This window comes from Oryza brachyantha, chromosome 1, assembly GCF_000231095.2.
Source record: "Oryza brachyantha chromosome 1, ObraRS2, whole genome shotgun sequence".
In the NCBI taxonomy this organism is placed as follows: domain Eukaryota; kingdom Viridiplantae; phylum Streptophyta; class Magnoliopsida; order Poales; family Poaceae; genus Oryza; species Oryza brachyantha.
Window position 1 is genome coordinate 14,515,102 of NC_023163.2, and position 12,840 is coordinate 14,527,941.

Here is a 12,840-nt window from a genome sequence, read left to right on the forward strand (position 1 = left end):
TCTACACGCAGCAGCAGCAGTGTAGCAGCACACTAGCACCCTCGTTGTAGTTGGTTTGGCTTGGGACCCCCCGTGTCGCACGACTCGCCCCACCCACCCACCCTTCCATCGTTCCCATACCCCAGTTTAGCCCTAAACCCCCCCAACCCCTCGCCGCCGGCGTGCCACAGGCTAGCGCGCCCGCAGCGAGTCGTCTCTGCTGCGCCACCGCCCTGCCCTGCCCTGCCCGCTCGCCCGCGCCGCAGCGCCCGCCCTAACTCGCGGGGGGCGCCCAGGCCGTGCGCCCCGCCCCGCCTAGGTCTCCTCCCGCCGAGCCGCTCCTGCCACCCCCGAATCGGAGGGGGCCTTCTCTCCCGTGGCTGCGGCGGCGGCGGCGGTCGTTCTACTGGACTACCGCGGATCCGGGCCTGGATTGATTCGTCCCCGCGGTAACGACCGACGAAACCCTAGCTTCCTTTGCGTTTCTATTCGTTTTGATGCGAACCGTCGCCAGTTATCCATCGCGCAGATTTGTTCCCGGTAGTTGTTTTAGGGTTTAACGGAATCCTCTGCCCCTGCCCTGATTCTGTCAGAACATGGGACGTGATCTTGTTCTGATAATTCGATCCTCCCTTAGTTTCGTGGGGACATTGTGCTTAGATAAAATGTGAAGTCTTTTCTCATGAGGGCATGCGGAGATCTGTTATGTTCGAATGTCTAACCTATACCAGCTACTCGCCTAGTAGTTTGCTGGATTGATGTCTAGTTTTAGCTCATCAGCTATAGAAAAGGCATGGTTGTTTATTCGCTTCCTCGCTAGGAGGGAGGGAGAGGAAGGAGCCAAAAGAAGCTATCCATTATCATGTTTACTAGATACTAAAATATGGCGTATTGATTTGTATATAGATACATATACAAATACCGTGCCAAAGCGCAGCTGGCTGAGCAAGTTGATTGTCAAGTTTAGTTAACTATTGCAGTTTTCTTCACAACTTGATTGATTCACAAGCATTTAATGTCCTAACTTGTCGTTTTCTCTCTTTCTTTTTGTTGCTTGGCAGTCAGGAAAACTTGTTTCCTCTTTTTTTGTGTAACATTTTGATGTTATTTGATGGCGAGTAATATGCAACCTTCTGGGCCACCGCAGGTAAATGTTATCGTGATAAGGATGGCAATTTTCAGTGTAAAGTTTTGGTTTTTGTTGTGTGATGCACTAACTTCTTCCTTTTATTACTCTCTCTTTCAAGCAGCAAAGGCCTCCTATGATGGGCTCTAGTGCCCCATCTCAAAATTTGGGACCTCCGATGCCTTTGCAGGTAAACTTCCCACGATGGAATTTTCCGTTCTATCCACAGTATGGACCTTTTTAATCATTTTACACACTCCTAATATGTGATGTCATGCTCTAATTTCAGTTTAGGCCAGTCATTCCTCTGCAGCAGCCTCCCCAGTTCATGCAACCGGGGCAGCAGTTTCGGCCTGTTGGCCAGGCCATGCCAGGAGCTAACATTGGCATGCCAGGTCAGATGCCACATTTTCAACAACCTGCACAGCACTTGCCTCACTCTGGTCAAGTTCCACCCACATCACAAGCTGTTCCTATGGCTTATCAGCCAGCTAGGCCTATGTCATCTGGGCCTCTGCAGCCGCCAGCAACATTCCCTGGAGGCCATATGCCCACCATGGGTGGCCCTATGCCACCTCCATCCTATACGGTAAATCCTTTTATATTTTCTTGCATTTTGTGTGTTCTGTGAGTTCATTTGACGCATGTATTAAATTTTACCTTTGGTTCATGCCATATCTTGAATGCCATTCCTTGCCAATAAGTCACTGATACTTATAGGTTACACTGCAGTATCAACCATCATCTGTTCCTCCTACCATAGTGCAACCTTGGGGTCCAGCTCCAGGTCAGAATGTGCCTCCTGTGGCACCTCTTGTGCAGCCTGGGCATCAACCTGTGTCATCTTCCACTACATTGCCTTCAGTAAATATCACATAATCTCTTCTGTATCAGTTTATTTTTCTGTATTAGATAGAATTTACTATCTCTGGTTTATCAAATATGACATCCTTACCAATTGAGTTTGCAAATGAATAGATCAATTCCAGCGAACCTAGCTCTTCAGATTGGCAAGAGCACACTTCAAATGATGGGAAAAAGTAAGTTGAATTGTGTTACCTACTTGCCTTCTGCCATTAACTTTCTCATCGTGCTCAGCGTCATTTATTGTTGCATGTTTTGATCTTTACTCTTATTTGGTTCACTCCCTCTCTTGTCTTTTAGGTACTATTATAATAAGAAGACAAGGCAATCAAGTTGGGAGAAACCTGCTGAACTGATGACACCTTTGGAGGTTACTTTGGCTGTGTGCTTATATGCCATCTTTATTTTTCTTTGTGTAGATATATTCTTCCATTATCTTTATTTTTTTATGATAAAAATATGCAGAGCATGGCATGGTTACTTTACATTTCCCTAACCTAAGGGGTTCTGTCTCTTAAATTTTTCTTAACTTTTCTAACATCATTTATGGAGCAGTCCATATGCTAAATTGCCCTACAAAACTGTTTACCGACACATCTCGATTCGAAAGAAAATACAAATCACTCTTTGATTGTGGTTTCCTAAGAAGGTTTACCATGTTGGTCACATACATATCATCGTGGTCTGGTTAACTTGGTACATTAAAGTGGTAATTCACTTGATAGAAAGAGAAAATAGATATATGAGGAAGAGTTGAAGAGAGCACAATGGGAATGGTTACAGAGAAGATTTGTGTTTATTTTTAAATGAATCTCTTGATCATGTGGATTTCATGGCTTATGGACTTCTGCTGACTCCTCTGATCTAGCCACCATTTTGATTGGTATCACTACAATCAATTCCATCACCAGGTTCCAAACTGCTCTGAATTTTAAAGTTGAGGGGCTTATTCAGTTTGGATTGCCTTGAAAGATTGAAGGGGTGAATTGGAATTCATTATTAGACTATTCCAGAATGACCTTTTTACTCTTTACCCCAGAAAATGCATTTTCTTACTGAAAAGATGTATTGGACGTTTTTTTATATAACAGCTTCACCGTTACCTTTTTCCCTCCATCTCTGCTATGCTAAATGCTATGTGTTTTATATTTTTAATTTTCTTGATGTTATAGAGAGCTGATGCCTCAACTGAATGGAAAGAGTTTACTACACAAGAGGGTAGAAAGTAAGCTCTTGATGGAAACGGTTGTTGTCACTAATATATAAGTTCAGAAAAATCACTCTTGTCGGTTCTTACTACTTTACCATTCTAGGTACTACTACAATAAGGTGACAAAGCAATCCAAATGGACGATTCCAGATGAGCTAAAGGTTTGTTAATGCCTCCTTTGAGGTTTTATTGAAGATTGTAGTATATCTATAATTAAATTCTCTTCTCTTATAGATGGCGCGCGAATTAGCAGAGAAGGCATCAAATTCACGCCATGATCATGAAACAGAAACAACTGCTGGTGCTCCTTCTGGACCCACTTCTAACTCTGTGGAACCTTCTTCGATACCTGCTAACCAGTCCTCCACGATGAGTATAGTTGCTTCAAGTACACTTGACGCAGCAGTGAACTCTGTTCCTCCTGGTGCTGGCTCCTCGCACAATATGGAGAACACTTCCAGTTCATCAAATACTGCCATGCAAAATGGTGGTCCAAGTACTGTTATTACTCCTGTCATAAGCACAGGAATTCCATCAGTTGCCAGTGATGCAGGGATTAGCAGGTAATTGTCAATGTTTTACTTAATGCTTCATCACCACTGAAACGTTGCTAATATAGTTATATTATTTGTTCAGAGCCAATAACGAATACTCATCTAAAGCTAGCACTGCTGACATGCAAAATGGAGCATCTGCTGATGATTTGGAGGTAAGTGTGGTTTCATCTCACAGGTTCTAGATTTCTAGTTTTGAGTTCCTAAGATTTGCAATTACATGATAATTGAGTTAAGTTATGATCTCATCTACCTGAAGCTATGTTGTGAGTAGTGATGGAAGCATACCGTTTTGCACATTTGGACAGATATTTGCATGATAAATTGAGTTTAATGTCTCCAAAGAAATTTATGCCTACTTATGATTGATTGTGCTATGTTGATGGTCACAATTATGCTCTTCTGCCTAGTGCTTACACAGTTGCTTGTATCTGAAAGTAGCAGCAGTGTTTGTGTGTACACCTGGACATTTATGCCTCTTATATTACTCTGTAGGAGGCCAAAAAGACCATGCCACTTCCAGGGAAGATCAATGTTACTCCAGTGGAGGATAAAACAAGTGAAGAAGAACCTGTCATCTATGCTAACAAGTTGGTAAGGGAATTTGGCACACATTAAGAACGGACTGTGCATTTCAAGTTTTAAGCTCACATAGGTACACTATTTTTTTTTAAATTTTGACTCATAGGAAGCTAAAAATGCGTTCAAAGCGCTGCTTGAATCATCAAATGTTGAGTCTGATTGGACATGGGATCAGGTATGTAATTTCACTTGAATCAATGTCAGTTAGTGAAATGCTTGACACTGGGTATAATATATCCAGGCTATGAGGGTTATCATAAATGACAAAAGGTACGGTGCCCTCAAAACTCTTGGAGAGAGAAAGCAAGCTTTTAATGAGGTTAGCTTTTCATTCTTGTATGAGCTAAAATCTGTCTAAGCAATTACATGGAATATTTTAAGTCTTGTATTGCATTATTGTATTCTGTTATACTTAATGGTTCACTGAAGCCAAGCCTGTTTGTTCTTACAGTATCTAAACCAGAGGAAAAAACTTGAAGCTGAAGAAAGACGTGTCAAACAGAGGAAGGCGCGTGATGATTTTTTAGCTATGCTAGAAGTAAGATATCTCATTTATGTTTTGCCCCTTACTCATTAGTTTTGAGTTCTGACTATACTTATTATTTTATTTCTGTTGTTTGTTTCAGGAATGCAAGGAGCTTACTTCATCAACAAGATGGAGGTATATCACTGTCTTCAAGCTTCTATATTTGTACCTAGCAATCATGTGATAGTTCAATGCAATTTGGTTTACCAAACTAATAGAGCTCCTAGATGCAATGCAATTTTTATTTATCAATCATGCCTTATATTTGTTCGTGTTCAATGTTATGCAGTAAAGCAATAACTATGTTTGAGGATGATAAAAGGTTTAGTGCTGTTGAGCGTCCAAGGGAGCGTGAAGACTTATTTGAGAACTATCTTATGGAACTGCAGAAGAAGGTTGTCACATAAAAACTCTGTTCTCTTTTTATTGGTGTTGGATTTTTCTGTTTCTAGAACACATCGTAGAGAAAATCCTATTCTGCAATCTCTTAGTTTAATTGACTTATATCCCACAGTTTTTTAGTATGGCTAATGACAAAACTGGGGATATTTGTGTCATGGCTTGACTATGAATCAAGATCTAACAATCATCCTGTTATAGGAAAGAGCCAGGGCTGCTGAAGAACACAAAAAACACATAGCAGAATATAGAGCTTTTCTTGAGTCATGTGAATTCATCAAGGTTATTTCTTTACTATTTACTATTTAGTGAATTTATATGCAAACAGCTCCATCAATGACAAATAATGTCTTTTGCTATGCTGCAGGCAAATACCCAGTGGAGGAAAGTGCAAGATCGGCTTGAGGATGATGAACGCTGTTCCCGACTTGAAAAGATTGATCGCCTGGAGATTTTCCAAGTTAGTATTTTTTAGATCCTCAGTGATTTTCTTAATTTTCTGCCTCAACTATGTATTCTGTGTAATCCAGGAGTATATAAGGGATCTGGAGAAAGAAGAGGAAGAGCACAAGCGGATACACAAGGTTTTTTAGTCATACCTTATCACTTCTATACTACCTTTGTTCTTTTGTCCATACAGACGAAAGTTTAAGTTAGTCAATGCTGTCAGGAAAAAATAAGGAGGCAAGAACGCAAAAATCGTGATGAATTTCGCAAGATGTTGGAAGAACATGCAGCTGAAGGAATGCTTAATGCAAAAACTCGTTGGCGTGATTACTGTGCCCAGGTCATTGAGAATGCACTTTTTATTAATATAATTAAAACATCAAAACAATTTCTTTACTGATATATAAAATTATGTAGGTTAAAGATTCACATGTTTACATGGCTGTGGCCTCGAACACAAGTGGTTCTATGCCAAAAGAACTGTTTGAAGATGTAATGGAGGAGGTTGAGAAACAGGTTGGTCCCTAGTGTATCCAATGCATTATAGTTACCTTATGCAAGCATGAATAGAGGGTGGCCAGGAACTATGGCAAAGGCTAGCTTTCATCTTGGTCCTACTGAAAGATGTTAATTATACCTGTTCTCATCCTACGTGAAACACAATAACTAAAATATTTCCATCATGCAACTAGAAAAACATGAACCTATAATATTCCCATCTCATTACAATCACCATTTAAGTTTTGGAATATTTGCTCTTTTATTCTGTGTGAACTCATGTTCCTACCATCATTTTCAGTATCAAGATGACAAGGCTCGAATTAAAGAAGCAGTGAAGTCTGGAAAGGTTCATTTTTACAATCTTACTTCATAGGCATGTATCTGTAGTAATTAGTTTGTGATCTGGCTGACAAGCTTATTATTTTGTTTAGATTCCTATGGTGGCTTCATGGACACTGGAGGATTTCCAAACTGCTGTTATGGAGGATGATACTTTTAAAGGAATAACAAACATAAACATGAAGGTGTCATTCTTTTGTCAGCCTCAAAATTTGATTATGTTTGATGAAGATGATACTATAGTTGTGTATTGTTGATGCTGCTGTTGCTATAAAGATTTCCATGTTCAGTTTTGACTTTTAAGAATGCTAGCTTTTGTCGATATTGTTTCTTATCTTTGCTGGACCTGATGCAGCTCATTTACGATGATCAAGTTGAAAGGCTCAGGGAAAAGGAGGTGAAGGAAGCAAAGAAGCGCCAGCGACTGGGTGAAAATTTCTCAGACCTTTTGTACTCAATTAAGGTGCGGCACTCACTGTAATTTGTTTTATGTCATCCCTGATTACCTATTACATCCATCCCAAAATATAACTACCTTTAGATTCAAATTGTGTAAGAAGTGAATTTTACCTCATTACTCCACATACTACCCCCAATGGCCCCTATTACCCCACTATCCCCTGAAACCCGCACCCCACACATGATATTCTCAATCCCATCAAACCCCAATGCATTAATAAGGGGCATTTTGGAACTTTTACCTCAATCCTTAATTCTCCCGAAACTGTACTATGTAGCTATATTTTGGGATGAAGTACAATTAATTGTCCTGCTATGCTTATTGAAAGTTGAGCAATTTTCACGATAAAGTTAACACGGCACTATAGAGCAAAGCATTATTAACTGTTTGACAGCCTGGAAGATTTCTCAGCTGCCAGCATGATCCATAATTCCCTTTTATTTACTCATTTATTTATACTTTCGTTGCATAGAAAACTATCTTTTGATAAAATCAATTTACAGTGTATTCTTTTATAAGTTATATGTGTGCATTGGTGGCATATCAATGAACTGTATGTGGTAAACACGTTGGAAGTGTATAGTTGAAAAATATCCATGGAAAAATGGCTGTGCTTATTTACTCATTGAACTAAGGTTATAATTATCTTCACGCTTCTTTATAATTCTCAGATGTGATTTGTATAGAAAAATAATTGATGAGTTGGAACCAGAAATATTACTGTACTGGGGTTTCTGGGGTGCTTGAATAATGAGCTTTTATGGCCAGGCAAAATATGTTTCCTAAAAGCTTTTAGGCTAGTAACTAATTTTGTTGCTCATTTCCTCTAGCCGTGACTTGCAATGGTTTCATTGATTGATAGTGAATTGCAGTTCCCTCTTTATGTACAGTAATTTCGGTTCTACATGTCAGAGCAATGCTCAGTTTCCAGTATACATATAATATCTAATCCTCTCCAATGTGGTCCCGGGTACTGGCCAGAAACAAAAACAAAGTCCATCAGTTTCTTGCTTTCCTTTTGTGAAGTGTAATTTTTTTAACATATTGATAAATCATGGACGGGCATTAGTTTCAAATAGCAAGAAGGTATACACATATCATTAAAGTTTTATTGGAGGACATTGCCGAAAACTGCTTTCCAGCATGCAGAACCGTGTATTGGATTAAATTCATGAATATGCTTTACACCAACTGCAACAGCATGGGTTGAGACTGCACTCTTGAGATTCATCTTCTTGGACTGATATATATTTCATTTATAATATTTCAGGAAATATCAGCTTCTTCAACATGGGATGATTCTAAAGCACTGTTCGAAGATAGCCAAGAGTACAAGTAAGGGCAATCCTCTGAAAATTAATGCTGTGATAAACGTTCACCAAAACCAGAGTAGTGATGGAAAGAGAGGGGGATAGCCTCTCCCTGGAGCTCTAGGTGGTGATGCTTCCATTCTGCCACAGAGGTGCACCATCCTTGTCACCCAGCGGCAGAAACCCCATTATAGCTTAGTGCACGAGAGGGAGAGAGGGCCACCTCTGCATGGGAGAGGGAGTACCTATTTCACCTGTGGCTAGGGTAACAGAGGAAAGATACGAGGTGGCTTTAAATAGGCTCTTGCGCTGACTATTGTGTACAGAGCTACAATGTGGTGATTGGCTGAATGCAATATTGGCTCATATTATATTTTTCTAATTTTCTTCTTTTTTTTGTTGTGTATGGTGCCACCCTCTTACACTTTTCTGCCTCGGTTGTAAACGGGGTTGGTTTGCCTTGCCTTGCTCAATGGCGGATGGACCTGATAAATACGGGTAGATGGAAGAAAAGTTTGCCTCGAGTTCCTGAGATGTAGCAATTAGAATAACAATGGCACAACCTTTTTTATATATAATTTAATTAATATTGCATAATTTTTGAACCTAGGTTCTCTTGTACTAACCGTATTTTACATTGTTACAACTCGAGACAATTTGTAGCCCACAGACAAAATGTGTGTCCAATGCAGTATTTGGTGCAACAAAATAGTTCTTTTTAAATAGTGGTTCTTGTACCTGTTCAGCAACATGGCAAGCAAGGCAGTGAATGACTGAATCGCCTGAACCAAGATGTTAACAGAGCTTCCTTTGCAAAATACATGTTCTCTGAATGACTGAATTTTCTGACTGCCTGCTATCATACTTTTATGCTATTTATGTGGGCTTGGGTTATAAAATGGTTTTATATTATTTTTTGCATTAGGGCATTGGACAGCGATTCATATGCTAGAGAGCTTTTTGAAGAGTGTGTTGTACACTTGAAAGAACGGTTAAAAGAGAAGGAGCGCTTGAGGGAGGAAGAGAAGGTAATATACTGACGGCTATATTGTCTTCCAGTTTATCTTTTGAATATTATTCAATATTTATTGTTAATTTTATTGAAAAGGCTGTATCCCAATTGGTAATTGTACACTTAGCTGTCTGTCAGAATGTGTATGTCATAACATGGGTGAAACATCGTTACTTGTATCAGCATCATCTGTTTCTTTGTCAGGAACATTGTCTTATGCTTTTCCCCCCTGAATTTGTATCTTCAATTAGGCAAAAAAAGAGAAGGAACGTGAAGAGAAAGAACGGAAGAAAGATAAAGAAAGGAAGGAGAAAGAACGCAAAGAAAAAGAAAGAGAAAAGGACAAAGGAAAGGATAGATCGAGGAGAGATGAGATGGATAGTGATGCTCTTGATGCAGATAGCCATGGTTCGAAAGACAAGAAAAGGGAAAAGGACAAGGAAAAGAAGCATAAGAGACGCCACCATGACACTGCAGATGATGTGAGCTCTGAAAGGGATGAGAAAGATGACTCTAAAAAGTCCCGTAGACATAGCAGTGATCGCAAGAAATCAAGGAAGGTATAACATTTGTGCTTTTGTGCAAATCAAGCTTCTAAGCATGGGTGATTTGGTGCCAGTATGGCACTGTATCATGCATACGGCCCCTGGTACTACCGTACTAGGATGATAAACATTACCATTTTAGTGCTGTTTATCAGCAGACCTTGCCACCTCCCTTTAAATACCTTCCATCCTCACCAGATATTAGCGTTGATGCTCAAGTGGACAGTTATTTGAACTCTTTGGTGGATAATTTTGTTGGTCCTAATTTTTTATGCTAACATTTAAGTCAACTTTTGTATGTAAAAGGCATAGTGGCGGTAGGATGCTGTAAGCATCTCAGCCACAGCTTCTGGTGAACCATTGCAAGCTAACAATGCCATCACTTCAAGCTTTCTATTGAAACGTAATTTAGTTTCTTTTAATAATATAGTTTCTATCAGTGAAAGGGAGAATTGGGTTTAGGACGTTCTAGTGAAAAGTAACACTGCATATATCCAGCTCTTCTATCAGTAATATTATAAGAGCTATGTGCTTTATTGGCAATATCAAAGATTTCTTCAAATCTTGTTAAGTGGTCCCTAATGTGCGAATGAATCTATGGCTATGGCCTTTTTACAATAAATATACTTGTGATTCGGCAATTTTTTCCAGTAATAAGTTTGCTTTTATAGGTTAAAATATGCCTTGTAATTTTCTTGCATAATGAGGGAGTATATGATATTTGTATTCAGCTGGACATCTTTTCTCCAGCTCATCTAGCAGCAATATTAGGATCTTGTTAAGTGGTCCCTACTGTGAAAGAGCTATGAAATATGAATCTATTGGCATATCAATGACACGTGGGTCAGGATGACATATCTCCAATTTAGCAAAATTATAGTAGCAGCCTTGCAATTTTCCCTATTAATTAACCTATTAGTGTAGCCTTTTCACTGTACATTTACTTATAATTTGACTAGATTTTTGTCAAAATCAACAAGTTTGAATTTTAATTGACTATGCCTTATAAATCTCTTCCATGAAGAGGGTAGGATAGCTGTATTCCAGTAAATCTTATTCATGTTTATCCTGACTGAATAAACTTGGTTAAGGCATGTAATAATTTTATGAATGCTATTCTTGCAGCATACCCATGCTTCAGACTCTGATAGTGAAAATCGCCACAAAAGACATAAAAAGGATCGAGATAATTCCCGCAGAAATGGCACACGTGATGACCTTGAAGATGGTGAACTTGGAGAAGATGGGGAGATTCATTAGTCGTTCGTTTCTTCACTGATATTGTCAGTACTACTGCCCCTTGCCATGTTATTAGTTGCTGCCATTTTCCTGTTTTGCTCAAGTAGTGCATCTTCTGAAGAATTTGGTAGTGTTAATCACTGGAATTAGTGTACATGCTCTGAGACTTACCTAGTATTTTATACCATTTTGCAGTATCATAATACAGTTCCCCCCTCCTTTTTTGACATCAAATGATGGTGCGTTTTGTTGGCAACTATAAATCTTTCTCCAGAGAAAGGATTATTTCTTTATGGGGATTGCTAATGTGAAAGTTTTATATCTTGTCTTGATTTGGGTTGTGGGAGAAATGGACGATAGCCTTCATTGTTTGGATATTGAGAATGCAGTCATGAAGCTTCTTGTACTGCAAAACGTTTTTGTTGCCTTCATAGATCTTTATTCCTCCCCCTCCCTTTTGTTGTTATCTGGGTGTAGGCGTGTATAGGGTAGGGGGGCTGGAAAGTGTTTAATGGCTGAAAAAGATCCTTTACTAGACCTGGTGGGAAATGCATGCAATACTAAGGTTTATTACTGACAAATTTCGTTGAAACATCTGTTGTGCCCAGTCGCAACTGCATCCTGAGATTAGTGCTGTTGATCTCCAAGACGTGTTTCTCCATGGATCTGTTTCCGTCACCTGCATTGTTGTCACCATTGAGCATGGCAGCTGTCTGTTGGTGTAAACCAGCGAGCCCTGGCAGCGGGGTGCCGGGGGTGCATGGAATGGGAAGTACGCCTTCTTAGTTGGAAGCATGGCAAGAGGCAAAGCCTGCCCAACTCACTTGGTTGTGCTGCTGTGGCAGTTTCATCCGAGTTGTGACACTAGTAAAGTGCTTGCACTTTGGAGCTGTTTAACATCTTGTTATTTATTTTTGCCATCTAACATAGTTATCGTAATTAGCGGTTTGTAATAGCTTGCTGCTATTTATGGTGCTTTTATAGATGGATGTACTTGCATCTGACGCTGTTGATATTCTCATCAAGTCAGTGTGATTCTGTGGGCGATTTTTGTTGGATGGTTGAACTTTGATCCTTGTATTATGGCTGTAGATTCAGTTATGAAGAAAAAACTGGGAAGGGGAAAGTTGCTAACTTCTCACAAACCTCTTTTGCATTAGGGTGTTATACTGTTATGGCTGCCTATAAGCCGTTCGTTGGTATCGTTTATTCATGATTGTCTATTCAGCCAGTTTCAGTCGATCCCTGTAACCGGCGCGGCGTTGGTTCTGCACGCAATTTGTGATGTGTGCCATGTGTTGTGCGTTTCAACCCGCCTTTATTCATGTGTTGTGCGTTTCAACCGGCCTTTATTCGTCGGAGTGAATTATTCACCTAGTATGGCGTGTATGGTAGGTACCTGCAGGAAATAAGGGTAACTTATCTCTGTAGTTGCATGTGCTTTTATCTCTGCTGGAATAATTATTCCAGTTGGCAAAAGCTACATGCTCGAAAAGTACACTGTTCCCAGAGCATGTACAAAGGTAATAAGAACACCTTAGCAGCTTATCTAAATTTGATCATATCTTTATTTAGATAATTATCTAAAATAACAGATCATCCATATATGATATTCCTATCTCTTTAGAGAATAGAGAGAACATCACAATATGAAGTTTCTTTCATATCCAAAAATAGAGGATGAGATGAATATTCTGCTAGAGCTTAATTTTTACATCTTATACTCTATTTTTAGGATGGTTGAGAT

The 12,840-nt window shown here is 39.5% G+C and overlaps 1 protein-coding gene across 3 annotated transcripts; it reads left to right on the top strand.

Annotated features, from left to right (window-relative positions):
- Positions 1 to 321: 321 nt before the first annotated feature.
- On the top strand, positions 322 to 12,238 carry LOC102699723 (pre-mRNA-processing protein 40A). Of its 3 annotated transcripts, XM_006644192.3 has the most exons (30): positions 322 to 428; positions 1,041 to 1,126; positions 1,230 to 1,295; positions 1,395 to 1,694; positions 1,826 to 1,969; positions 2,084 to 2,145; positions 2,270 to 2,339; positions 3,142 to 3,194; positions 3,283 to 3,340; positions 3,414 to 3,480; positions 3,559 to 3,742; positions 3,816 to 3,888; positions 4,229 to 4,327; positions 4,422 to 4,490; positions 4,557 to 4,634; positions 4,767 to 4,853; positions 4,942 to 4,976; positions 5,131 to 5,236; positions 5,442 to 5,522; positions 5,608 to 5,700; positions 5,771 to 5,824; positions 5,911 to 6,027; positions 6,105 to 6,203; positions 6,487 to 6,534; positions 6,620 to 6,712; positions 6,883 to 6,990; positions 8,258 to 8,322; positions 9,223 to 9,325; positions 9,561 to 9,869; positions 10,980 to 12,238. In XM_006644192.3, exons 2-30 carry the CDS (start codon positions 1,091 to 1,093, stop codon positions 11,112 to 11,114), a joined length of 2,892 nt encoding a protein of 963 aa, XP_006644255.2. In that variant the 5' UTR covers positions 322 to 428; positions 1,041 to 1,090; the 3' UTR covers positions 11,115 to 12,238. The 3 variants fall into 3 exon arrangements, with proteins under 3 accessions (XP_006644255.2, XP_006644253.2, XP_006644254.2); XM_006644190.3 differs by having other exon boundaries at positions 3,414 to 3,742; XM_006644191.3 differs by having other exon boundaries at positions 1,838 to 1,969; positions 3,414 to 3,742.
- Positions 12,239 to 12,840: the final 602 nt, after the last annotated feature.